The following is a 24,363-nucleotide window of genomic DNA, read 5'->3' as shown; positions in this document are numbered from 1 at the left end:
TTCACTCCCTAAATGCCTGCAATGCTCTGGGTTGGGCCAGTTGCTGAAGCTGGGTACCCAACCTAGGTCTCCCACGTGGGTAGCAGGAACCCAATCACCTGAGCTGTCATTGCTGTCTCCCAGGGTCTGCATTAGCAGGAAGCTGGAGTCAGGAGCTGGGTACTGGATATCAAACCCAGCTGACACAACCACAAAGCATTTTTGACTAATGACTAAGAAGTATGTTTTAAGGCAGTAACTTTGCCAGGCATTCAAAACTCAAAAATGTGTTTCACTCATCCACCTAATATTTTACTATCAGTGGTCAGAGAAATCTTTCCTTAATTTGTATTTTCATATTTTATTTAAGATTCAACTCACTATGATGACAGAATTACAGGGTATACACAACCCCCAAAGCATAGTATCCATTTTGATCATAAATACATTTGGTCTAAAAATCTAATCCTGTGGCTGGTGCTGTGGTGCAGTGGGTTAATGCCCTGGCCTGAAGCGCTGGCATCCCATCTGGGCGCTGATTCAAGACCCGGCTGCTCCACTTCTGATCCAGCTCTCTGCTATGGCCTGGGAAAGCAGTACAAGATGGCCCAAGTCCTTGGGTTCCTGCACCCATGTGGGAGACCTGGAAGAAGTTCCTGGCTCCTGGCTTCAGATCAGCCCAGTTCTGGCCGATGCAGCCAATTGGGGAGTGAACCATCGGATGGAAGACTCTCTCTGCCTCTCCTCTCTCTGTGTAACTCTTTCAAATAAATAAATAAATCTTTAAAAAATCTAATCCCCAAATTTTGATATAATTTTAGATTAAAGTTTCACAATTACTTTCCTTTCCCTCCAGAATATGCATGACAGTTACCTATTTTACAGTTGTTATTATATATTAACTAATATTAACTTATTATATATGATCAACTTATAATAAAAACACAAACTAATCCAGATTTGAATATGACCAAAGGGTTTTGGTTCCCAAGACTAAACTGGACATTTCACATGTCCAACATTTTCTGAACACTTAGGAGTGTTAGGCTCATGGCTAGGATATACAAGAATTAAAAAAATATGGCCCCTGTACATGGTCTTTGGAGTTCTCCTCCAGGTAGGGAAAATCACCAAGTAAAAAAATAATTACAATGCAATATGAGAAGGACTATCTATAATGGAGGGTTTGTACGAAGTACCATCTCCAGCTTGCCTGTGATAAGGTCTTGGGAGATAAGATAAGCATCAGTGTCTAAAGCATGTCTCTGAAATTGAATATCCACTCACTAAATTGTATCATCTTTCAGCACTAGGCTATACTCAGGTGTCTCCTCTCTTTCTCATTTGCATACCCAGACAAGATTGCCAAGATGGATAGGGCTCCAGGCTCAGGTTAAGGTATAAGCTCAAACACTACTCAAAGAAACACACACGCTGTCACAACCTTATTCAACAGGGACAGCTCCTGAAATCTTTAGGCAGCATCTTGTAATCTTTGTCTTTGGAGGAAATGCTAAGTTTATAAGCTCTGTGGCAACTTCAACTCTGTGAAAAAAAAAAATCTACCTTATTCCTCTGAAACTAAAAACCACATACTTCTGAACCTTTTATACCTAGATTCTGATGCAGAAAAGGTAAAAAGGGATAAAATTATGACAGAAAACCATTTCTCCTGCAAGCCATTGTGCATCTGGAGAATGTATCTTAGCCTGCAGTGCCGCAGGGTAGGCCCCAATGCCTCCCGTTAAACATCTCCTCTGCTGTGGATAGAGCTTCCAAACACTAACTTCCTAGAGTTAGCAGGTCTCTTAAAGATCTCACATCAATACGTAAATGTATTTTTTAAGGTAAAAATCCAGTCATCTTGGATAAAGAGTATATACACATACATATATATATATGTAAATTATATTTAATGGATGAGAAAATGCTTATAATGATATGTGAAATGACAGGATAAACTTTTATAAATTAAGAAAGTTTATAAAACATGTATAATGTGATAGCGTTTATTTTATTTATTTGAAAGACAGAGTTACAGAGAGAGAGGTCTTCCATCTGCTGGCTACAATGGCTAGAGCTGAGCTGATCTGAAGCCAGAAGCCAGGAGCTTCTTCCAAGTCTCCCACATGGGTGCAGGTGCCCAAGGACTTGGGCCATCTTTTGCTGCTTTCCCGGGCCATTAGCAGAGAGCTGGATCGGAAGTGGAACAACTGGGACATGAACCAGTGTATATACGGGATGCCAGCACTGCAGGCTGGAACTTTAACCCGCTGTACCACAGCACTGGCCCCATGATTGCATTTATTAAAAAGTATGTATGGACGGTTGTTTGGCACAGCAAGTAGGCTGCTGCTTGGGACACCACATCCCATATCAGAGTACATGGTTGCAGTGCTGACTCCACTTCAGATGCAGCTTCCTGCTAACGGTGTCTTGGGAGGCAGCAGGTGACGGCTTAGGCAGTTAGGTCCCTGCCACCCATAAAGGAGACCTGGATTGAGTTCTGGGATCCTGGTTTTGGCCTGGCCCAGCCCTGGCTGTTGCATGTATGTGGGCAATGAACCTGCCACTGTGCATTTCAAATAAAATTAAAATTTAAAAAGTTCATTCTTATAATTCCTAACAGGCTTAAAAAGAAATAAATATACACATATAAGAATTCTTTACCAAATACCATGAGCTACTAGAGAAAGTTTGGAAATTAGAAGCAAAAATATATAAAATAGCTATAATCCTATAACACTGATTACAATCTAGTATTTTGATATATATTTCTATTCTGTATGCATATATACTTCCTCCCCTAGATATAACTGTAAAAATGTTTTTAAGTCATTAGCTTTGTATCAATTAATCTATATGACAGTGTAAGAAACCAAGGCAAATTATGAGATTCATGTACAACAGTGCTTCTTAACTCGTGTGCAAGCTAGAATCACTTAGAAAATTCAAAAAATTTTATTTATTTAAGAGGTAAACAGGGCCGGCGCCGCGGCTCACTAGGCTAATCCTCCGCCTAGCGGCGCCGGCACACCGGGTTCTAGTCCCGGTCGGGGCGCCGGATTCTGTCCCGGTTGCCCCTCTTCCAGGCCAGCCCTCTGCTGTGGCCAGGGAGTGCAGTGGAGGATGGCCCAGGTGCTTGGGCCCTGCACCCCATGGGAGACCAGGAAAAGCACCTGGCTCCTGGCTCCTGCCATCGGATCAGCGCGGTGCGCCGGCCGCAGCGCGCCGGCCGCGGCGGCCATTGGAGGGTGAACCAACGGCAAACGAAGACCTTTCTCTCTGTCTCTCTCTCTCACTGTCCACTCTGCCTGTCAAAAAAAAAAAAAAAAAAAAAAAAAAAAAGAGGTAAACAGGGAGAAAGAGAGAAACTATATATATATATAGAGAGAGAGAGAGAGAGAGAGAGCGCGCGCGCGAGCTCCCATCCACTGGTTCACTTTCAAAATGCCTGCAAAAGCCAGGACTGGGCCAGGCAGAAGTCAGGAGCCAGGAACTCAATTCTGGCCTCACACTTGGGTGGCAGAGACACGACTACTGGAGCCATGAACGCTGCCTCCTAGGGTGCACACTAGCAGAAACCCGTAATCAGGAACCAGAGGTGGGTATCAAACGCAAGCACTCCAACTGCATATTAACTGCTTAGCCAAATGGCCACCTCATAGGGAACTTTCTTCTATAAATGTTTATTTATTTGAAAAGGAAAGAGACTGAGATTTCATCTGCTGGTTCATTCCCCAAATGCCTGCAACAGCTGGGGCTGGGTCAGACTAAAGCCAGGAGCCCGGAATTCCACCCAGCATGCATGTCTGCAAGTGTCTGCAATTGGGAGTGGAGCTGGGACTCAAACCCTGCACTCTGACACCGCGTGGCATCACAACCAATGCGTAAACACCAACCCCTCCCACTGCATGTATACCTGACCCTGCAGCCCAATCAAATCAGAGTCTCTGGAGATGGATCCCAAGCACCGATATTTTTCAAAGTTCCCTGGGTGATTCCACTGAAGCCAGGGGTAGAGAACACCCACTGACAGTTTCCCTGACCTTGAACAAAAGACGCTGTACAGCAGTGCATTCTTGAACTTCCGTGTTCCTATGAAGCACCTGGGGATCCTGGCTCGGTAGGTCGGGGGCAGGACCTGCGGTACCTGAGATACTGACGTTGCAGCTCACAAGCAATTCAGTGCTGCTGGTCTAGGGACCGCACTGAGTAGCTTTAGGGTTCTGGGAAAGAAAACTCTTAGAGAACAGAAAGAAAAAATTATCGCCACTGAAGCCCACACTCTCCATCACTGGGCAGAGTGGGTGTAGTCTATAGCAGATTCAAGAGGCAAGGTTGGGAATCAAATCAGGCATTTCTAAGAAATAACATTCTAGCACTGGAAAGGTTTGAAACAACAACTCACTTTTGTAGGGAAAAAAGTTATTTGCGCTTATGAATTTGCGTGCACAAAGACGGGCAGGCGGGCATGGGGAAGAAGAGTGGTGGGCAGTGAGAGAAAATGATCGTGTCTAAAAACACCACAGTGGACAAATGAAACCTGTGGCTACAGAGCTGGAAAGGGACACAGAAGCACTACAAAGGGACCTGCAGAATATATTTCTCTGCCAAAAACATGTTTGGGAGGCAGTACAGCTAATAAACTGAAGCTGGTGTAGATTAATAACTACCTTCCATCAACTCCCTCCTGGGGAAAGAAGAGGCCCAGGAGTACAATTCTCCCCTGGCAGTGCTCTGGGAACCAACAACAAACAGTGAGCTGTTTGCCCAAGCGCTGCTCTCCAAGCACAGAAGAACGTCAAGCTCAAACATGGGGTCCCACTGCAGCTGCCTGGCAATGCCTGTCTGAATTTCTAAACTCCAGACTTCACCAGAGCTAGAACCAAAAAACAGGGGCAGGAGGGTGTTTTTTTTTTTCCCTCAAAGACTTTTCCATGGAAATTGGAAATTACAGTACGTTGTTTAGAATGACAAAGTAAATATTTAATATAGAAATACTAATAAGTCACCACAAGACCTTTTTTCCTCCAAAATAATTTCTATAAACAATATAATAGGAAAGCTTTCATGTACAATTATCTGAGGCAATTATATAAATTGGCTGGTATACTTTATCAGGCAATCCTTACCAAATGGGGCATATCTAACGACGTGAATAGGAACTAAATGAACAGAAGAAACTAAAAAAGACTCTACCAAGAAACAAACAAACAAAATCTCTTGTCAGAAGATTCATGGTACATATCTCTTGGATGCAGGCATCTTTGGCAGAAAAGCACCAACCTCTACATCCAGCACTTACACACTGTATGGTAACAATGGCTAACAAGTACTCACACGCAGATACTACACCATGTGCTTTTTCTACATCTAAATCTGAATTCGTTCTCACAGTTCTATGGAAGGGACATTATTACTGAAGTCCTTAAATGGACAAGGAATCCATGGTTTGAAGATGGTAAGCACATCGCTCAAAGACTGCAAAGTGGTAAAGTTGGTAAAGTAAGTGGTAAAGTTGGTTTTTGCCTGATTTCAGTGGCTATGTTTTTACATTTACATACCACCAGCCATCCTGCATGCTCAGTTTGTCCCAGGGAGAGACAATGTTCAAGACTGCAGGACCAAGAGAAATAAGTCATGATCCCTAAGTTTATGACACAAAACAAGCAGTCCCTCCAGGACGTGAGGGTAGAAAGACACTTCTAAACACTGCAGAGGGGCTGGCGCTGTGGCGAAGTAGGTTAATCCTCTGCCTGCAGCGCCAGCATCTCATATGGGCGCCGGTTCTAGTCCCGGCTGCTCCTCTTCTGATCCAGCTCTCTGCTATGGCCTGGGAAAGCAGTAGAAGATGGCCCAAGTCCTTGGGCCCCTGCACCTGTGTGGGAGACCCAGAAGATCCTGGCTCCTGGCTTTCGATCAGCCCAGCTCTGGCTGTTGTGGCCATTTGGGGAGTGAACCAGCAGATGGAAGACCTTTCTCTCTGTCTCTCCCTCTCACTATCTATAACACTACCTCTAAAATAAATAAATAAAATCATCAAAAACAAACAACATTGTAGAGGTCTTTTGGTGCCATGGAAAGACAGCTCGGACTACATTGCTAGTGTATTCCACAGGTCAGAACTCATTTACTTTTAGGGTTCCTGATTCTTGATCTTTTCTATTATCCTTGATAGACAAAAAACAAATTTAAAACGAGGACATGCTCCATGTCTAGAGACACTATGTTCTAGATGGGGCAACCTTTCCAGAAATTACTGAACCACATCAAACTATCTAAAATTGATAAAGCATAAGAATGTCCAGATAACAGAGCTAGTAGCAGCTGAGGGGTTAGTCTCTTCCACATGCAAATGACAGAGCGCTGCCTGACAACCTCATCCTTGAATACACCTGTACTGAGAGCACAGAAACCAACCTGGGACTGAAGTTCTCATCTCCAAGTTTCCATTAAACCTCCAAAGGTTAAGGGAAATCCCATCGGTAATAAAGATTTACTTATTTATTTGAAAGTCAGAGTTATCGAGAGGGAGGGAGGGAAGGGAGGAGGGAGGGGGAGGGGGAGGGAGATAGATAGAGATAGAGAGATAGAGATAGAGACAGAGACAGAGACAGAGAGAGAGAGATCTTCCATCCACTGCTTCACTTCCCAGATGGCCAAAGCCAGGAGCCAGGAGCTTCTTCTGGGTCTCCCACGTGGGTGCAGGGGCCCAAGCATTCAGCCCTCTTTTGTTGCTTTTCACAGGCCATTAGCAGGAAGCTGGATTGGAAGTTGAGTAGCTGGGATTCGAACTGGTGCCCATATGAGATGCTGGCATCGCAGGCAGCAGCTTTATCTGCTATGCCATAACACTGGCCAAAGGTCAATAACTCTTAATCTATGTTTCATTATCAATGAAGACCGTCTTTTTTTTTGCACAACAGAGGGTTAGCTTCCTAATAATCTTGCTTAATAATTTAGAGTTATAAGGTCAAGGGAGAGATGGACAATAATTCCAGCCTTTTCAGGCTTCTATCTATATGTAGGCCTTACCAGTAAACCTCAAACAAAGAGGAAACAGAGTAGAAAAGCTAATATTTGAGTACCAGTGTTCACTAGATATGCCAAGTGCCGTGTTGACAGCTTCCTTATTTCTGTTTTTCAATCTTATTTCATACGCATCCCCAAATGAAGTAGTGGTGCTCCCTGGGAAATAACATAGCTAGCACTCACACAGAGGTCTGGCTACACGGCATGCCCTTGGGAAGTGCTGCAGGCAGTTGCAGTGTCTTGGGAACTTTTAGAAGGACGTGTGTAAAGAGCTGGAAACTGCCGAGGGAGCTGATGAGAGGATGAGGAGGAACAGTTAGTGGACTCCCAAACACACCATGGAAATGGTCCTTTGAAGGCTCCTATGAGTATTCTCTTGTGATATACTTAGTAGACAATGAGATGATATATTGAGTTACTGAAGCTGTGCTTATCCACGTGGATAACAAAATCCTATTTTGAATTTTTTTTTTTAAGATTTATTTTATTTGAAAGAGCTACAGAGAGGTAGAGAGGGAGAGAGAGAGGTCTTCCATCCGATGGTTCACTCCCCAGGTGGCCACAACGGCTGGAGCCGCGCTGATCCAAAGCCAGGAGCCAGGAGCCTCCTCCGGGACTCCCATGTGGGTGCAGGGGCCCAAGGACCTGTGCCATCTTCTAATGCTTTCCCAGGCCATAGCAGAGAGCTGGATTGGAAGCGACAACCGGGACTAGAACTGGCACCCATATGGGATGCCGGCACTTCAGGCCAGGGCTTTAACCCACTGCGCCACAGCGCTGGCCCATATTACTTGAGTTTAAATAATTCAAAATAATGATCTCCTTTGAGTATAGCTGTATGTTTGACAATTAAAACATAGATTCTTTTTCTATCCACTGAATGACACCATGAATTATTTTATTTGAAGGAGATTCAAAAACTTACAATTTGGTTTTAAGAACTTAAGATTTTGGGCCAGCACTATGGTGTAGCAGATAAAGTTGTCACCTGCAGTGCTGGCATCCCATATAGGCACCGGTTCAAGTCCTGGCTGTGCCACTTCCCATGCAGCTGTCTGCTACTGCACCTAGGAAAGCAGTGGAAGATGGCCCAAGTGCCTGGGCCCCTGCACACACATGGAAGACCCGGAAGAAGTTCCTGGCTCCTGGCTTTGGATCAATCCAGCTCTGGCTGTTGAGGCCATTTGGGGAGTGAACCAGCAAATAGAAGTGCTCTCTCTCGCTTTCTCTCTCTCTGTGTGTAATTCTGCCTTTCAAATAAAATACATCTTAAAAAATTAATATTTAAAAAGTATTATAAAACAATCTGAAATTATCTTAGTTGACATAGAAGACTTGTTACAAAGGTTTTGGTAAAAAGACTTCTTAACCTATTCAACTAAGTTTTTTTTCAAAGATTTTTTTTATTTGAAAGTCAGAGTTACAGAGAGGGAGAGGCAGAGATCTTTTATCTGCTGGTTCACTCCCCAGATAGTCACAAAAGCCAGCAATGGGCCAGACTGAAGCCAGAGCTTCATCTGGGTCTCCCACAGGGGCAGCAGGGGCTCAAACACTTTGGCCATCTTCCACTGTTTTTCCCAGGCCATTACAAGGAGCTGGATTGGAAGTAGAGCAGCCAGTGCATGAATCAACGCCCATAAGAGAACAGCAACACAGGCAGCGGCTTTATCCTTAAGCCACAATCCTGGCCCCTCAGCTAATCTTCTGAGAAGACACAGAGAAAACAAGAAAATCTCAGGCAGGGAAAGAATGTGACAGTAGGGTCCACATCACACTGATCTGAAGCCAGTCTCAGTCAATCTCGATCTGCCTGGGACAAGAAGTTCAGATAAGCCAGCTGACAGCTTTCTGTAGTCATTTACAGTAAGTTTTATATGCAGCAAGATCAAAACCTGATTTCTAAGAAATTCATGCAGGGAGTTTATTAGTATGTATCTACCTCTCAGAGTCAGAGGAAAGATGTTTGGAGTTAGCAATGAGAAAAAGTTGTATTCAGAGGGTAATGTTATCATAATACTTTACTTTTTCAATCATTTCCCTGAAGGTCTCCAAAGAGAGCATCTGTCCTTTTTCTTTTGCCTACTACTATAATCACGTTCAAGCACAAGTTGTATGGGGATTCCACAGCTGGGCTACTCCAAATGTGACCCACACACTGGTATTGGTCTGTGAATCCCTTTTGTGACTAATCTGAACGAGAGTTGAGAGAGAAAGAAAGAGGTCTTCCATCTGCTGGTTCACTCCCCTAATGGCTGCAAGAACTTCTTCCAGGTCTCCCACATGGGTGCAGAGGCCCAAATACTTGGGCCATCCTCCTCTGCATTTTCCCAGGTGCATTAGCAAGGAGCTGGATCGGAAATGGAGCAGCTGGGACTTGAACGGGCACCCATGCAGGCACTGAGACAGCAGCTTAACCTGCTATGCCACAATGCCAGCCCCTTGATTCTAATAAAAAAAATTTTTTTTTAAGATTTATTTATCTGGGGCCAGCGCCGTGGCTCAGAAGTTAATCCTCTGCCTGCGGTGCCAGCATCACATATGGGCTCTAGTTTGAGTCCCGGCTGCTCCTCTTCCAATCTAACTCTCTGCTATGGCCTGGGAAAGCAGTAGAAGATGGCCCAAGTCCTTGGACCCCTGTACCTATATGGGAGATCGGGAGGAAGCACCTGGCTCCTGGCTTCGGATCGGTACAGCTCCGGCCGTTGCGGACATTTGAGGAGTGAACAAGCGGATGGAAGACATTTCTCTCTGTTTCTTCCTCTCGCTGTCTGTAACTCTACCTCTCAAATAAATAAATAAAATCTTATAAAAAAAGATTTATTTATCTATTTGAAATGAAAAGTTACAGAGGCAAAGGCAGAGAGGTCCTCCATTGGCTGGCTCACCCCCAACATGGCCACAACAGCTGCGGTTGGGCTGACCTGAAGCCAGGAGCTAGGAGCTTCCGCTGGGTCTCCCATGCAAGTGCAGGTACTCAAGCAGGGAGTTGGACTGGAAGTGGAATGGCTGGGACCCTAACCGGTGCCCATACGGGATGCTAGCACTGCAGGTGGTGGCCTTACCCACTACGCCACAGTGCTGACCCCAATCCTAATAACTTTAAAAACTTATTTCCTATGTCATTTTTCCAATAATTATTTTTACTGTATTTCACAAAAATATTAGTCTGTGAAGGATTAGAAGAAAAAACCTGGCTGTTCACCAGCTCTACTCTAGGGGACAGGAAGAATAAGACACGACTTCTACTCTTTTTTTTTTTTTTTTTTTTGACAGGCAGAGTGGACAAGTGAGAGAGAGAGACAGAGAGAAAGGTCTTCCTTTTCCGTTGGTTCACCCTCCAGTGTGGCACACCACACTGATCTGAAAGCAGGAGCCAGGTGCTTCTCCTGGTCTCCCATGGGGTGCAGGGCCCAAGCACTTGGGCCATCCTCCACTGCACTCCCTGGCCACAGCAGAGAGCTGGCCTGGAAGAGGGGCAACCGGCAAAGAATCCGGCACCCTGACCGGGACTAGAACCCGGTGTGCTGGCGCCGCTAGGCGGAGGATTAGCCTAGTGAGCCGCGGCGCCGGCCACGACTCCTACTCTTGATAAGGCCTGTCTAGCCTTGTATGTCCCCAGAAAAGGTCCTTCCACGGTGGTATTTTGGCACAAGGGTTAAGCTGTCCCTCAGACACCCACACCTCATATCAGAGTGCTGATCTGATTCCTAGCTTCTTTCCTGATTCCAGCTTCCTCCTAATGCACACCCTTGGAGACACCAGGTAATGGCTCTAATAGCTGGGTCCCTACCATCCATGTGGGAAACCTGGATTGAGTTCTAGGTCCTGGCTTTGGTCTGGCTCAGTCTTGGTTGTTGCGGGCATTTGGGGACTGAATCCGTGGTTGGGAGATTTCTCTCTGCCTTCAAAGAAGGAAAGAAAGAAAGAAAGTCAGGGCTCAGGCTGTTCTTTTTGGTGCAGTGGGTTAAGCCATTACTTGAGACACCCACATCCCATATTGGAGTGCCTGGTTTGAGTCCTGGCTACCGCATGCTTCTCATCCAGCTTCCTGCTAATGTGCATGGGAGGCAGAGGATGATGCCCAAGTATATGGGCCACCTGTGTGAGACCTGGGTGGAGTTTCCAGCTCCTGGCTTTGCCCTGACACAATAAAACATTTGGGGAGGGGCTAGCACTGTGGTATAGTAGGTTAAGCCTCCTCCTGTGGCACTGGCATTCCATTTGGGCACCAGTTCAAATCCTAGCTGCTCCACTTCCCATCCAGCTCCCTGCTAATGGTTTGGGAAAGTAGCAGCAGATGGCCCAAGTGCTTGGGCCCCTGCCACCCACACAGGAGACCCAGAAGCTTCTGGCTTTGGACTGGCCCAACTCCAGCTGTTGCGGCCATTTGGAGAGTGAACCAGCAGATGGAAGATCTTTATCTGTCTCTCCCTCTCTTTCTCTGTAACTCTGCCTCTCAAATAAATAAAATAAATCTTAAAAAACACTTGGGGAGTAGATTAGTGAATGGAAGATCTGTGTCTCTGCCTCTGTGTTATGTTTTTCAAATAAATATATGAATAAATCATTTTTCTAAAATATTTAATTTTCTTTTTTTTATTTTTATTTTTTTTTTGAAAGGCAGAGTGGACAGTGAGAGAGAGAGACAGAGAGAAAGGTCTTCCTTTGCCGTTGGTTGACCCTCCAGTGGCCGCCGCGGCCGGCGCGCTGCGGCCGGCGCACCGCACTGATCCGATGGCAGGAGCCAGGAGCCAGGTGCTTCTCCTGGTCTCCCATGGAGTGCAGGGCCCAAGCACCTGGGTCATCCTCCACTGCACTCCCTGGCCACAGCAGAGAGCTGGCCTGGAAGAGGGGCAACCGGGACAGAATCCGGCGCCCCAACCGGGGCTAGAACCCGGTGTGCTGGCGCCGCTAGGCGGAGGATTAGCCTAGTGAGCCGCGGTGCCGGCCTAAAATATTTAATTTTCAATCCAAGCACATTTTATTTTTCTTTATTTATTTGAAAGGCAGAGTTACCAAGAGGCAGAGGCAGAAGCAGAGAGATATTTTATATCTACAGGTTAACCCCAAAATGGCTGCAATGGTGACAGCTGGGCCAAGTTGAAGCCAGGAACTTCATTTGGGTCTCCCACACATGTGTAGGGGCCCAAGGACTTGGGCCATCTTCTGTTGTTTTCCCAGGTACATTAGCAGGGAGCTGGATTTTAAGTGGAGCAGCTGGGACTTGAACTGGCACCCATGTGGGATGCCGACATTGCAGGCTGCAGATTTACCTGCTGTGCCACAGCGCTGGTTCCTGAACAAATAAATCTTAAAAAAAAAAAAAAAAGTCCTTCCATCCTCAGATATACTTTTCTGAGGAACATATAAGGCCTAGGATTTATAACCAGGTTTGGCGAGTACTGATTTTTAAGAAATGAGTTGCAAACAGTTTAAGAAAATGAGAAAGAAGGGTAGGACAGGGAGGTAGTGACAGTAGGAAGGACTGTTTGATAAAGAACAGGAAATCAACAGGCAACCAGGAGGCCATTAGATTACCAAACTGCTATAAACTTGGCACAAGAAAGTCAAGATAGCAAAGCAAGGCTTAGAGCAGGGGGAAAGTCTCTGCCATCTATTCCGTTTTCCAGAACGGAGAACTGTCTCTGTCTGTCCCAGCAACACCTCCCACCATGGCCGCTTGTCTGTATCTGCACCGTGTATATACGTGTTTGCAGGTCAAAGTCCAGTGATACAGTATTACTTTTCTCTTCCTAGTGCCCTGTACATAACTGACACTCAAGTGTGTATTGAAACTGAACACTGAACATCAGAGAGCATGTCAGATGGTTGGTCAGAATTCCTTCAGTCTGAGCAGCCAGAAAGTAAGGTTTATTAAAGAGTGTACATGTGCTAACCCAGCACAGCTGCTCATTCAAGATCCAGCAGGCTCTGGAACGAGCACCTTAGAGATGGAGATTAGCTAAACACACACACACACACCACCCTCTCCAAGGAAAACAGCCAAGTCAGACAGCTGAACTGTAGGCAAAACCAACATATTAGAATTTAAAAGTCCACTCTGCATTAAGTTTAGATCTCTGACTTTGCAGGGCATTTGTAAATTATATATGGGTATGAGGCTCTAAGTAATTTTAAGGTAAGTAGATTTTCCAGGCAAAATGACTGACTCAGCATATAATGATATATGCTAATGTCTACCCCAGCAGACCAGAAAATATGAGGTAGAGCTTTAATACCGAGGTCACAGGCATAAAGAAAAACCTCTCTTCTCATTCCTTTGGGGGTAGAAACAGCTGCTCCGACTAGCATCAAACAATGGCGTTTCTATTTTGTGGTATCCTGAACATTTTCATCAGAGGAATGCCTTTCCTGGCTCTGCTTCCTTGATTTTGGTTGTGGCTTTTTCTTCTTGTTCTTTTTGCCTTTTTACACTGTGCTTTCATGACCCCTCCCCTCTCAAACTCTCTCTTCCTTGTTCACTTTCTGAACTCACTTCCTTCTCTTACTTCCACCTTCACTAATTCTTAAATACTTCTGCAAAAGCCCTTCCGCTACACTTTTTCTGCCCTGGTGTTGAATTATACAAAGCATCTGGTCCTTTAGTACATTTATTTATTTTTATTTTTTTTTTGACAGGCAGAGTGAGCAGTGAGAGAGACAGAGAGAAAGGTCTTCCTTTTCCTTTGGTTTACCCCCCAATGGCCGCTGCTGCCGGCGTGCTGTGGCCAGTGCACCGCGCTGATCCGAAGCCAGGAGCCAGGTGCTTCTCCTGGTCTCCCATGGGGTGCAGGGCCCAAGCACTTGGGCCATCCTCCACTGCACTCCCTGGCCACAGCAGAGAGCTGGACAGGAAGGGGGCAACCGGGTCAGAATCCGGCACCCCGACCGGGACTAGAACCCGGTGTGCTGGTGCCACAGGCGGAAGATTAGCCTAGTGAGCCGCAGCGCCAGCCTTATTACATTCTTAAGAACCAATTCTGGCCCATGGGAGACCAGGAGAAGCACCTGGCTCCTGCTTTCGGATCAGCGCAGTGCCGGCTGTGGCAGCCATTGGAGGGTGAACCAACAGCAAAGGAAGACCTTTCTCTCTGTCTCTCTCTCACTGTCCACTCTGCCTGTCAAAAAAAAAAAAAAAAAAAAGAACCAATTCTAACTCACAGATATTTAAACATAGTCATTTCCCAGTGATCTTCCCATTTATTGGGAACAAGGTGAGAAAATACAAATGGATCCCCGAGCAGGCAGGTTTCGGTATCCTTGACATACAAGAACTGTAATCACTGGTGATCTCCCTGTGAAACAGTACTCTGGCCTGGAGTCACTGTGCTTGGACAGTGTACAATCAGAATCCAAACTGGCCTGGGCAACGGCGGAGGCAAGTCATTTAGTAAAGAGAAAAGGTCACTTACGACACACAGTCTTCTTCAACAAAGTCGGACAATGGAACAAACCTTTCTTTTTCTAGCAGCTCCATTATTCTTATATGTGCAGTTACACACCCGAAACTGGTCAGAAACAAGTTAGAAGAGACTTCTCCAAAGAGACTCGTAGAGACTCCCTTTGCATTCTTTTTCTTCCCAGCATCTCCTGATGGAAAAGATAACACAAGGCCCTTTCCCCAGTGTTTCCAAAAGGGCTACAGTTTCCTTTCACATTTGGAGGTACAGGGGTGTTGCCTTGAATCCTATCAAAATCTACATTCAGATTTCTGAATTTCACTCAGTTTTAAAAAAATATTGAGAGGGAAATCACCTTCTTCAAATTATAACTCTTAAAAAAAAAAAAAAAAAAGCAAAGCCAACGTTGATTTTGGTTTTCAAACAGAAACTAAGTGTCATCTAGGGGCTTCCTCTGTCACTCCCACAGCCACAGAGTTAACTTCCAAAACCGTGAAAAAGGGCTTTCAGATATCTGAACAGCAATAAGAAGAATCACTAAGACTTTTTAAAAAAATATTTATTTATTTCTTCATTTGAAAGGCAAGGAGGCCGGCGCCGCGGCTCACTAGGCTAATCCTCCGCCTAGCGGCGCCGGCACACCGGGTTCTAGTCCCGGTCGGGGCGCCGGATTCTGTCCCGGTTGCCCCTCTTCCAGGCCAGCCCTCTGCTGTGGCCAGGGAGTGCAGTGGAGGATGGCCCAGGTGCTTGGGCCCTGCACCCCATGGGAGACCAGGAAAAGCACCTGGCTCCTGGCTCCTGCCATCGGATCAGCGCGGTGCGCCGGCCGCAGCGCGCCGGCCGCGGCGGCCATTGGAGGGTGAACCAACGGCAAAAGGAAGACCTTTCTCTCTGTCTCTCTCTCTCTCACTGTCCACTCTGCCTGTCAAAAAATAAAATAAAAAAAAAAAAAAAAAAAAAGAAAGGCAAGGAGTTACAGACAGAGAGAAGAAGGGGGAGAGGGAGGTGGGAAGAGAGAGAGATCCTCCATCTACTGGTTCACTCTCTAAATGGCCACAATGGCCAGGCCAAAGCCAGGAGCTTTATCCAGGGCTCCCATGAGGGTGGCAGGGGCCCAAGCACTTGGGCCATCTTCCTATGCACTTCCGGTTGCATCAGCAGAGCGGGATCGGAAGTGGAGCAGCCAGGTCTGGAACTGGCACCTATTTGGGATGCAGCACTGCAGGCAGCAGTTTAACCCACTGTGCCACAGCACTAGCCCTGACTGGCTTTTCTGCCATCCTGAAACATTAAAACTACAAATTTGCAAAATACAAAGCAATCCTGAACCTCAAAGCAAAGATAAATAAATGTAATAATGCAACAGCAAGCATAATACATTAGAAAAAGCTATAGTTTTTGAAGTGAGTTGGCATGTAATATTTCATACAAATTGCACATCTATGTAAATCAGACAGAACATCAACCTTGTTTTACAGATAAACAACCTGCACAAAGTTGGATGGTTTAAATAAGTAATTTCCATTATTAAAAAAAAAATCTTGGGGCCGGTGCCATGGCTCACTTGGCCGGCATGCCATATGGGCTCCAGGTTCTAGTCCCAGTTGCTCCTCTTCCAGTCCAGCTCTCTGCTGTGGCCCAGGAAGGCAGTAGAGGATGGCCCAGGTCCTTGGCCCCTGCATCCGCATGGGAGACCAGGGGGAGGCACCTGGCTCTTGGCTTCAGATCGGTGGGGTGTGCCGAAGGTGGCGGCCATTTAGGGGGTGAACCAAGGGAAGGAAGACCTTTCTCTCTCTCTCACTGTGTAACTCTGCCTGTCAAATAAAAAAACAAAACAAAACCTCTGTATTCACTCAAGCTATTTCCCTAATCTCTTCTTTCCTAGGTTACCATTCTTTTTTTTTTTTTTTTTTAAAGAAAAACCTATACTCATTGACTTAATTTCACCACCTATCATCCATTTTCTTTTTCTTAAGATTTATTTATTGGGGCCGGCATCGTGGCATAGCAGATAAAGCTGCCACCTGAGACAACGGCATCCCATATGGGTGCTGGTCCAAGTCTTGGCTGCTGTACTTCCCATCCAGCTCCCTGCTAATGGCCTACGAAGGCAGAAGATGATGGCCCAACTCCTTGGCCCTCTGCATCATATGGGAGACCCAGAAGAAACTCCTGGCTCCTGGTTTCAGATCAGCCCAGCCCTAGTCATTGCAGCCATTTGGGGAATGAAGCAGTGGATAAAGATCTCTCTCTCTCTGTGTCTTTCAAATAAATTAAAAAAATTTTTAAATTTTAAAATATTTTTTAAAAAGATTTTTTAAATAAGACACCATTTAAAAAAAAAAGATTTATTTATTTATTTTGAAAGGCAGAGTTAAGAGAGTGGCAGAGGCAGAGAGGTAGTCCATATGCTGTCACTCCCCAGTTGGCCACAACAGCTGGAGCTGGGCAGATCTGAAGCCAGGAGGCTGGAGCTTCTTCCGGGACTCCCACATGGGTACAGGGGACCAAGGACTGTGTCAGGCTGAAGCCAGGATTCAGGTGCCTGGAACTCCATCTATATCTCACAGGTGGATTGTGGGGACTTAAGTCCTTGGGCCATCTTCTGCTGCTTTCCCAGGCACATTAGCAGGGAGCTGGATTGGAAGTGGAACAGCTGGCACTGAAACTGGCATCATATGGGATGTTGGGGTCATGGGTTTTTGTTTAATCCACTGCGCCACAAGGTATGCTCCTATTACCTACTTTCTAATCTTAGCAGATTATAATTAATTAGTTTCTTAAAATACTTGTATCTATTATCCTTAAAAAGATTGCCAATGACCTAGAAGGAAGGTATCGGGGGACTCTCAGTTGATTTTCAAATGTTTGTGGGATGAACGAACCTTTCTGCACTTTCAGGACTTGTTTCTGAGACTCACTCTTCCTCATTCTTGAGTAAGACTCACTCCTGGGGCCGGCGCCATGGCTCGCTTCGCTAATCCTCCACCTGTAGCGCCAGAATCCCATATGGGCCCTGGGTTCTAGTCCTGGTTGCTCCTCTTCCAGTCCAGCTCTCTGCTGTGGCCTGGGAAGGCAGTGGAGGATGGCCCAGGTACTTGGGTGCCTGCGCCCTTGTGAGAAACCAGGAAGAGGCACCTGTCTCCTGGCTTTGGATCGGCGTAGCTCCGGCCATAGCGGCCATTTGGGGGGTGAACCAACGGAAGGAAGACCTTTCTCTCTGTCTTTCCCTCTCACTGTCTGTAACTCTACCTGTCAAATAAATAAATAAAAAATCTTAAAAAAAAAAAAAAAAGAAAGAAAGAAAAGAAAAGACTCACTCCTGAAACTCTCCGCTTCCTCATTTTGTAAGAGTCACTTTTCTTCTCTGTTATCTCCTGGTATTAAAAAAAAAAAAAAAGTTTAAGTTGAAAGCTGGAGTTATAGTGAGGGAGAAACCAAGAGTGAGAGGTCTTCCAACTGCCAGTTCACTCCCAAAATGGCTATAAAGAACAAGGCTGAGCCAGGCTGGAGCCAGGAACCTGGAGCTGCTGCTTCCAGGTCTCCCACATGGGCACAGGGGCCCAAGGACTTGGACCATCACAGCTGCTTTCAAAGGCGCATTAGCAGGGAGCTGGACGGGACATGGAGCAGCCAGGACTCGAACTGGCACCCATATGAGATGCTGGCGCACAGGCTGGGGGTTTTAATCCACTGCATCACAGTGCTGGCCCCTGCCCATCCGCATTTTTAAAAATTACCTTTAATTTACTTGACAGGCAGAGAGAAAGAGAGAGAGAGACTGACCGACAGAGAGCTCCCATCTACTGGTTCACTCCCTAAATACCCCCAACAGCTAGGGCAGGGCTGGGGCAAAACTAGGAGCCAAGAACCCAGCTCAGCTTTCCACATGAGTGGCAGTGACCCAACCACATGAGCCAATACCTGACGCTTCCCAGGGTATACATTAGCAGGAATCTGGAATTGAGTGGAGTGGGACTTGAATCCAGGCATTCTGATATGGGTTGCAGACATCTTAACCACCAGGTCAAACACATGAACATTCATCCATATTTTTTTATCAAAGAATTACAGAGAAGGATATAGTCTGTTAGATTCTAAATGCATATATACCTATCGAAACCTTTCAAATTAACCCTGCGGTGTGATGGGTAAAGCCACCATATGGGTGCCAATTTGTGTCCTGGCTTCTCTACCTCGGATCAAGCTCTCTACTAATGGCCTGGGAAAAGCGGCAGAAAATGGTCCAAGTGTTTGGGCCCCTGCGACCCATGTGGGAGTCCTGGATGAAGCTCCTGGCTTTGGTCTGGTCCAGCTCTGGTCATTGCAGCCACCTGGGGAATGAGTCAGAAGATGGACAATCTCTCTCTCTCTCTCTCTCTCTCTCTCTCTCTCTGTCTCCCCCTCTCTCTGTGTAACTCTGATTTTCAAATAAATAAATAAATCTTAAAAACAAACGAAAAGCTAACTCTAAAAACAGTAAAAAAAAATACAAAAACAAAAGAAGGAAAAAAAATCAAAAAACCGAAAACAAAAACAAAAAAATCAACACCTAACCCTAAATGTGTAACATTCTATAACAGAAACCCTAAAGCTGGTTCCAAAATTTACCCACAACATACTTTCCATACAAATTTAAGGAAAGATTCCAGAACAAAGCTGAAATAACTTAAGCTACAGGGTAGCTCTGTCTGGTCTGACAAAAGCCAGGAGATACCTGCTTATCTGTGCTAACATCCAAATGGGTCTTGTGAGATTCTCTCACCTTTTCCTATTAATGAGATGATCAGAATTTCTCATCTGAAGACCATGTCCTTAGGGATAAATTTTGTGAGTAGCTTTCCTAGATAAAACTATATGGATACCACCTTGTGTTCATCAAACTTTGGGCAACAAACTCCTACATTAGATCACAGTGATAGTTGTTAATCAGATTCCTGTGAATAGCTACTTCTTGACAACAAAGGATTATGTTTAAGATGGGAAAGATATTCAAGCAGAATATATTCACCTGCTGCTTAAATACTTTCTGGAAAATGTGTTTGTTCTCAGGCAACTCTAAAATAAACTCTGCCCCACTCTTGTGAAAGTAAAGAAAAAACAAAGACCAATATAGGGTATCTGAGCTCAATGGAAGAGAAAAATTTTCAAGTGAAAAATAAATCTGACTGTGAATTAAACATTAAGGAAAATTTTAAAACTCAAACTCAATAATATAGAGACAATTGTATAGCAATAAAAACAAACTCTCCAGAGATGCATCATAGTACATCATAGAAAATGTAGGCTTTGTAGGGAGACAAATCAAGTTTAAATGAAGATTTTGGGGCCCAGCAGTATGGTGCAATGGGTAAAGCTGCTGCCTGCAGTACTGGCATCCCATATGGAGGCCAATTCAAGTCCCAGCTGCTACACTTCTGATCCAGCTCTCTGCTATGGCCTGGGAAAACAGTGCCCCTGCACCCACATGGGAGTCCCAGAAGAATCTCCTGGCTCCTGGCTTCTGATTGGCACAGTTTCAGCCATTGAGGCCATCTGGGGAGTTAACCATTGAATGGAAAACCCCTTGCCAGCACTGTGGCGCAGCAGGTTAATGCCCTGGCCTGAAGTGCCGGCATCCCTTATGGGCGCTGGTTTGAGACCTGGCTGCTCCACTTCTGATCCAGCTCTCTGCTATGGCCTGCGAAGACAGTAGAAGACGGCCTAAGTCCTTGGACCCCTGCACCCGCATGGGAGACCTGGAGAAGCTCCTGGCTCCTGGCTTCAGATCGGTGCAGCTCTGGCAGTTGCGGCCAATTGAGGAGTGAACCATCAAATGGAAGACCTCTCTCTTTCTCTCTGCCTCTCCTCTCTCTGTGTAACTCTGACTTTCAAATAAATAAATAAATCTTAAAAAAAAAAAGTAAAACCCTTCTCTGTGTGTCTCTCTCTGCCTCTACATTTCAAATAAATAAATAAATCTTTAAAAAAAGTAAAAATAAATAAGATTTTGCTTTTATCCCAGAAACAACCTTGATAATTGTCAATTTTCTCATTTATAAAATAGCGATAATAGTACACAATGTTGTTGAAATAATGCCATAAAAATATATCAAAGTACTTTGAAAAACTTAAACACACTATAGGAATATCAGATATTATTAGGCCACCTCTTTTCTTCTTGTGGTTGTATTTGTAGTATTATTTACTTTCTATTTATGTCAAGTTCTCTAGACTTTATATTCAGGGCAATAATTTCTCTAACTCTGAATCAGTGTAATCACAACACACTCAACAACAAAAACTTCATCAATACTGAAATCTGAGAAAACAGTTGTCTTCAAAACAGAGGCAATGATATGTTTTAATTACATCAAATCACAAAAAAATACTTCGCCTATTTTAGGAGTAGAACCTCTCTCAGTAGAAATACCTGCTGGAAAGAGTCCTTGTCGGTTGAGGGAGGTTATCACTACATCAAAGAATTGCAGTGCTGGAGAGGAATTTCAGTCTTTCTGGAGATCACTGACTTGAAAACACACAAATTTGATGCAAATGCAATTTCCTTCTGCAACACTCTTGATGGACAGCCATTTATCTGCTGTATTTTACGTCCTGGAATTTTTTTGTTTTTTAGGTAGCTCTGTTAAAAACTAGGCTAAGTTCTGTCTCCTATAATTTCTACCCTTGTGTCTTGTACTCTGAGAGCCACACAGCTCACATTTTTCCTTTTTAGAATAGTTTTTTAAACTGTACATGAGAACACACACATCCCTTGCCCTAAACTCTTTCCATCTTTAAGTTCAATGCCCCCAGTTCCCTAATTACTGAATATATTGCAGGCTCCTTTTAAATGCTCCTTATCTGGGTCGGATCCACATGGCTAAGCCCTGTTCACTGAAGACTAAAAGGCTCCCAATTATGGGGCAGCACTGTAGCATAGTGGGTAAAGCAGCCACCTGCAGTGCTGGCATCCCATATGGACGCTGGTTCAAAACCCAGCTGCTCCACTTCCGATCCAGCTCTCTGCTATGGCCTGGGAAAGCAGTAGAAGATGGCCCAGGTCCTTGGGCCCCTGCACCCACATGGGAGACCCAGAAGGAGTTCCAGGCTCCTGGCTTCAGATTGGCCCAGCTCCAGCCATTGTGGCCACAGGGGAGTGAACCAGCAGATCGAAGACTTCTCTCTGCCTCTGCCACTCTCTAACTCTGCCTTTCAAACAAATAAACTTAAAAAAAAGGGGGGGGGGGCTCCCAAGTATGCTCATTTAGTAGACCATCACTTTCACCAAAAATGTGCTTCTTTAACCCAACCCACTGAGATCTGCATGGATATTGGAGAATAATATATTTGCTTTTCCTCTCAGCTTCAAAATTATCAGCAGGTTAAAAGCAAAAAGAGAATGCTGCTCTTGAAATCTTGACAATTTGAGTTGTGTGTTTTTTTTTTTTTTTTTGGACAGGCAGAGTGGACAGTGAGAGAGAGAGAGAGAGAAAGGTCTTCCTTTTGCCGTTGGTTCACCCTCCAATGGCCGCCGCGCTGATCCGATGGCAGGAGCCAGGTACTTATCCTGGTCTCCCATGGGGTGCAGGGCCCAAGGACTTGGGCCATCCCCCACTGCACTCCCTGGCCACAGCAGAGAGCTGGTCTGGAAGAGGGGCAACCAGACCAGGACTAGGACCCGGTGTGCTGGTGCCGCAAGGCGGAGGATTAGCCTAGTGAGCCGTGGCGCCGGCCGATAATTTGAGTTTTAAGCATTCACACAGTGGTTAGAATAGTCGAGCTGCTGGACAAGATGATCTTTAAAATCCCTTCCTGGGGCCGGCGCTGTGGCGCAGTGGGTAAAATCCCTTCCTATGATGCTAAAGCTCAGGAATAGAGAGTTCTATACATTCAGAAGTCTTGTCCTCCCCTACCATGGAGATTTCAGATTGAGAACGCTGACAAGTGAGGTCTTCAAGCCCAATAATAAGCTAGAGGGCTGATGTTATGGCACAGTGGGTTAAGCTGACTCTCGCATCAGAGTGCCAATTCGAGTCATAGCTACACTGCTTCAGATCTAGCTTCCTGCTAATATGCCTAGGAAGGCAGTAGAAAATGGACCAAGTACTTGAGACCTTGCCATCTACACCAGAGACCTGGATAAAGTTCTTGGCTCCTAGCTTCAGCAGCCAGGAGGTAGTGAAGGAGTGGATGGAAGATTTCTGTGTCACTCAGCCTTTCAAATCAATCTTTTTTTTTGACAGGTAGAGTTGTAGACAGTGAGAGAGAGAGAGACAGAGAGAAAGGTCTTCCTTTCGTTGGTTCACTCCTCTAATGGCTGGCGCTGTGCCGATTCAAAGCTAGGAGCCGGGTGCTTCCTCCTGGTCTCCCATACAAGTGCAGGGACCCAAGCACCTGGGCCATCCTCAGCTGCCCCCCGCCCCCCCAGGCCACAGCAGAGAGCTGGACTGGAAGAGGAGCAACCGGGACTAGTACCCGGCGCCCCAACCAGGACTAGAACCCGGGGTGCCGGCGCCGCAGGCAGATTAGCCATGTGAGCCACAGCACCTGCCTATCAATCAATCTTAAAATAAAAACAGAACTGCCAAGGCTCAGCACCAAATTCTATCAAATATAGTGATGGTACAAGTGCAATTCTGCATGAGTCTTCCTATAATTTTTGCAGAAGCTATTATAATGTTTCACTTATAAACACAATCCTGGAAAGAAACTAAGAAGGTCTGATCTGAAGAAGACTATAAATATCCAAGCAGGCATTTGGTGCAGCAATTAAGATACCATTTAGGATGCCCACACTCCATATCAGAATGCCAAGGACTGAGTCCCACCTGCATCCGCCTAATTAGCACCCGGGAAGCAGCGGTGATGGTTCCAGTATTGCATCCCTGCCATACACACGCTCCCAACTTCAATCTCGCCTAGCTATGGCATTGCAGGCATTTGGGGAGTAGATGGAAGATCTGTGTCTTAGTCTTATCTGTACCTTTCAAATAAAATGGAGAAAAAACAACGAAACCTACTCCAAATTCCTCTTTAAAACACAAAAACAGGTTGACACTGTGCCACAGTGGGTTAAGCAGCTGTCTGAAAGTTCATATCCCATATGGGTGCTGGTTCAAGTCCCAGCTGCTCCATTTCCAGTCCAGCTCCCTGCTTACATGCCTTGGAAAGCAGTGGAAGATAGCTCAAGTGCTTGGGAGTCCGTATGCACGTCTGAAACTGGGTGAAGCTCCTGGTTTCAGCCTGGCCAGCCCTGGCGGTTGTGGCCATTTGGGGAGTGAGCCAGCAGACGGAAGAGCTCTCTGTCTCTCTCTCTTTCTGTAACTCTTTCAAATAATAACTAAATTTTTTTATTTTTAAAAAATTTTAAAGATTTACTTATTTATTTGAAAGTCAGAGTTACACAGAGAGAGGAGAGGCAGAGAGAGAGAGAGAGAGAGAGAGAGAGAGAGAAGTCTTCCATTCGCTGGTTCACTCCCCAATTGGCTGCAATGGCTGTGCCAATCCGAAGCCAGGAGCCAGAGGCTTCTTCTGGGTCTCCCACACCGGTGCCGTGGCGCCAGCGTAAATTCATCTTTTTTTTTTTTTTTTTTTGACAGGCAGAGTGGACAGTGAGAGAGAGAGTCAGAGAGAAAGGTCTTCCTTTGCCGTTGGTTCACCCTCCAATGGCCGCCGCAGCCGGCGCGCTGCGGCCGGCACACCGCGCTGATCCGATGGCAGGAGCCAGGAGCCAGGTGCTTTTCCTGGTCTCCCATGGGGTGCAGGGCCCAAGCACCTGGGCCATCCTTCACTGCACTCCCTGGCCACAGCAGAGAGCTGGCCTGGAAGAGGGGCAACCGGGACAGAATCCGGCGCCCCAACCGGGACTAGAACCCGGTGTGCCGGCGCCACTAGGCAGAGGATTAGCCTAGTGAGCCGCGGCGCCGGCCCGTAAATTCATCTTAAAACACACACCACACACACCCAA

At 45.7% G+C, this 24,363-nt stretch overlaps 1 protein-coding gene across 5 annotated transcripts in view; it reads right to left on the bottom strand.

Moving 5' to 3' along the window:
• PDE6D (phosphodiesterase 6D) overlaps positions 1–24,363 on the bottom strand; it is a 64,295-nt gene that overhangs the window by 30,743 nt on the left and 9,189 nt on the right. The window contains exon 1 of one of the 5 annotated variants that reach the window (XM_070070067.1): positions 10,805–10,890. The exons of the other annotated variants lie outside the window; for them this stretch is intronic. Coding sequence (XP_069926168.1) covers positions 10,805–10,811 — 7 coding nt within the window. The 5' untranslated portion in view covers positions 10,812–10,890. Of the gene's footprint in view, positions 1–10,804; positions 10,891–24,363 lie in introns of those variants that run through there. 5 annotated transcript variants of the gene reach the window in all.

This window comes from Oryctolagus cuniculus, chromosome 3 (genome assembly GCF_964237555.1).
Source record: "Oryctolagus cuniculus chromosome 3, mOryCun1.1, whole genome shotgun sequence".
Taxonomy (NCBI): Eukaryota; Metazoa; Chordata; class Mammalia; order Lagomorpha; family Leporidae; genus Oryctolagus; species Oryctolagus cuniculus.
This window is presented reverse-complemented; position numbering and strand designations above follow the sequence as displayed.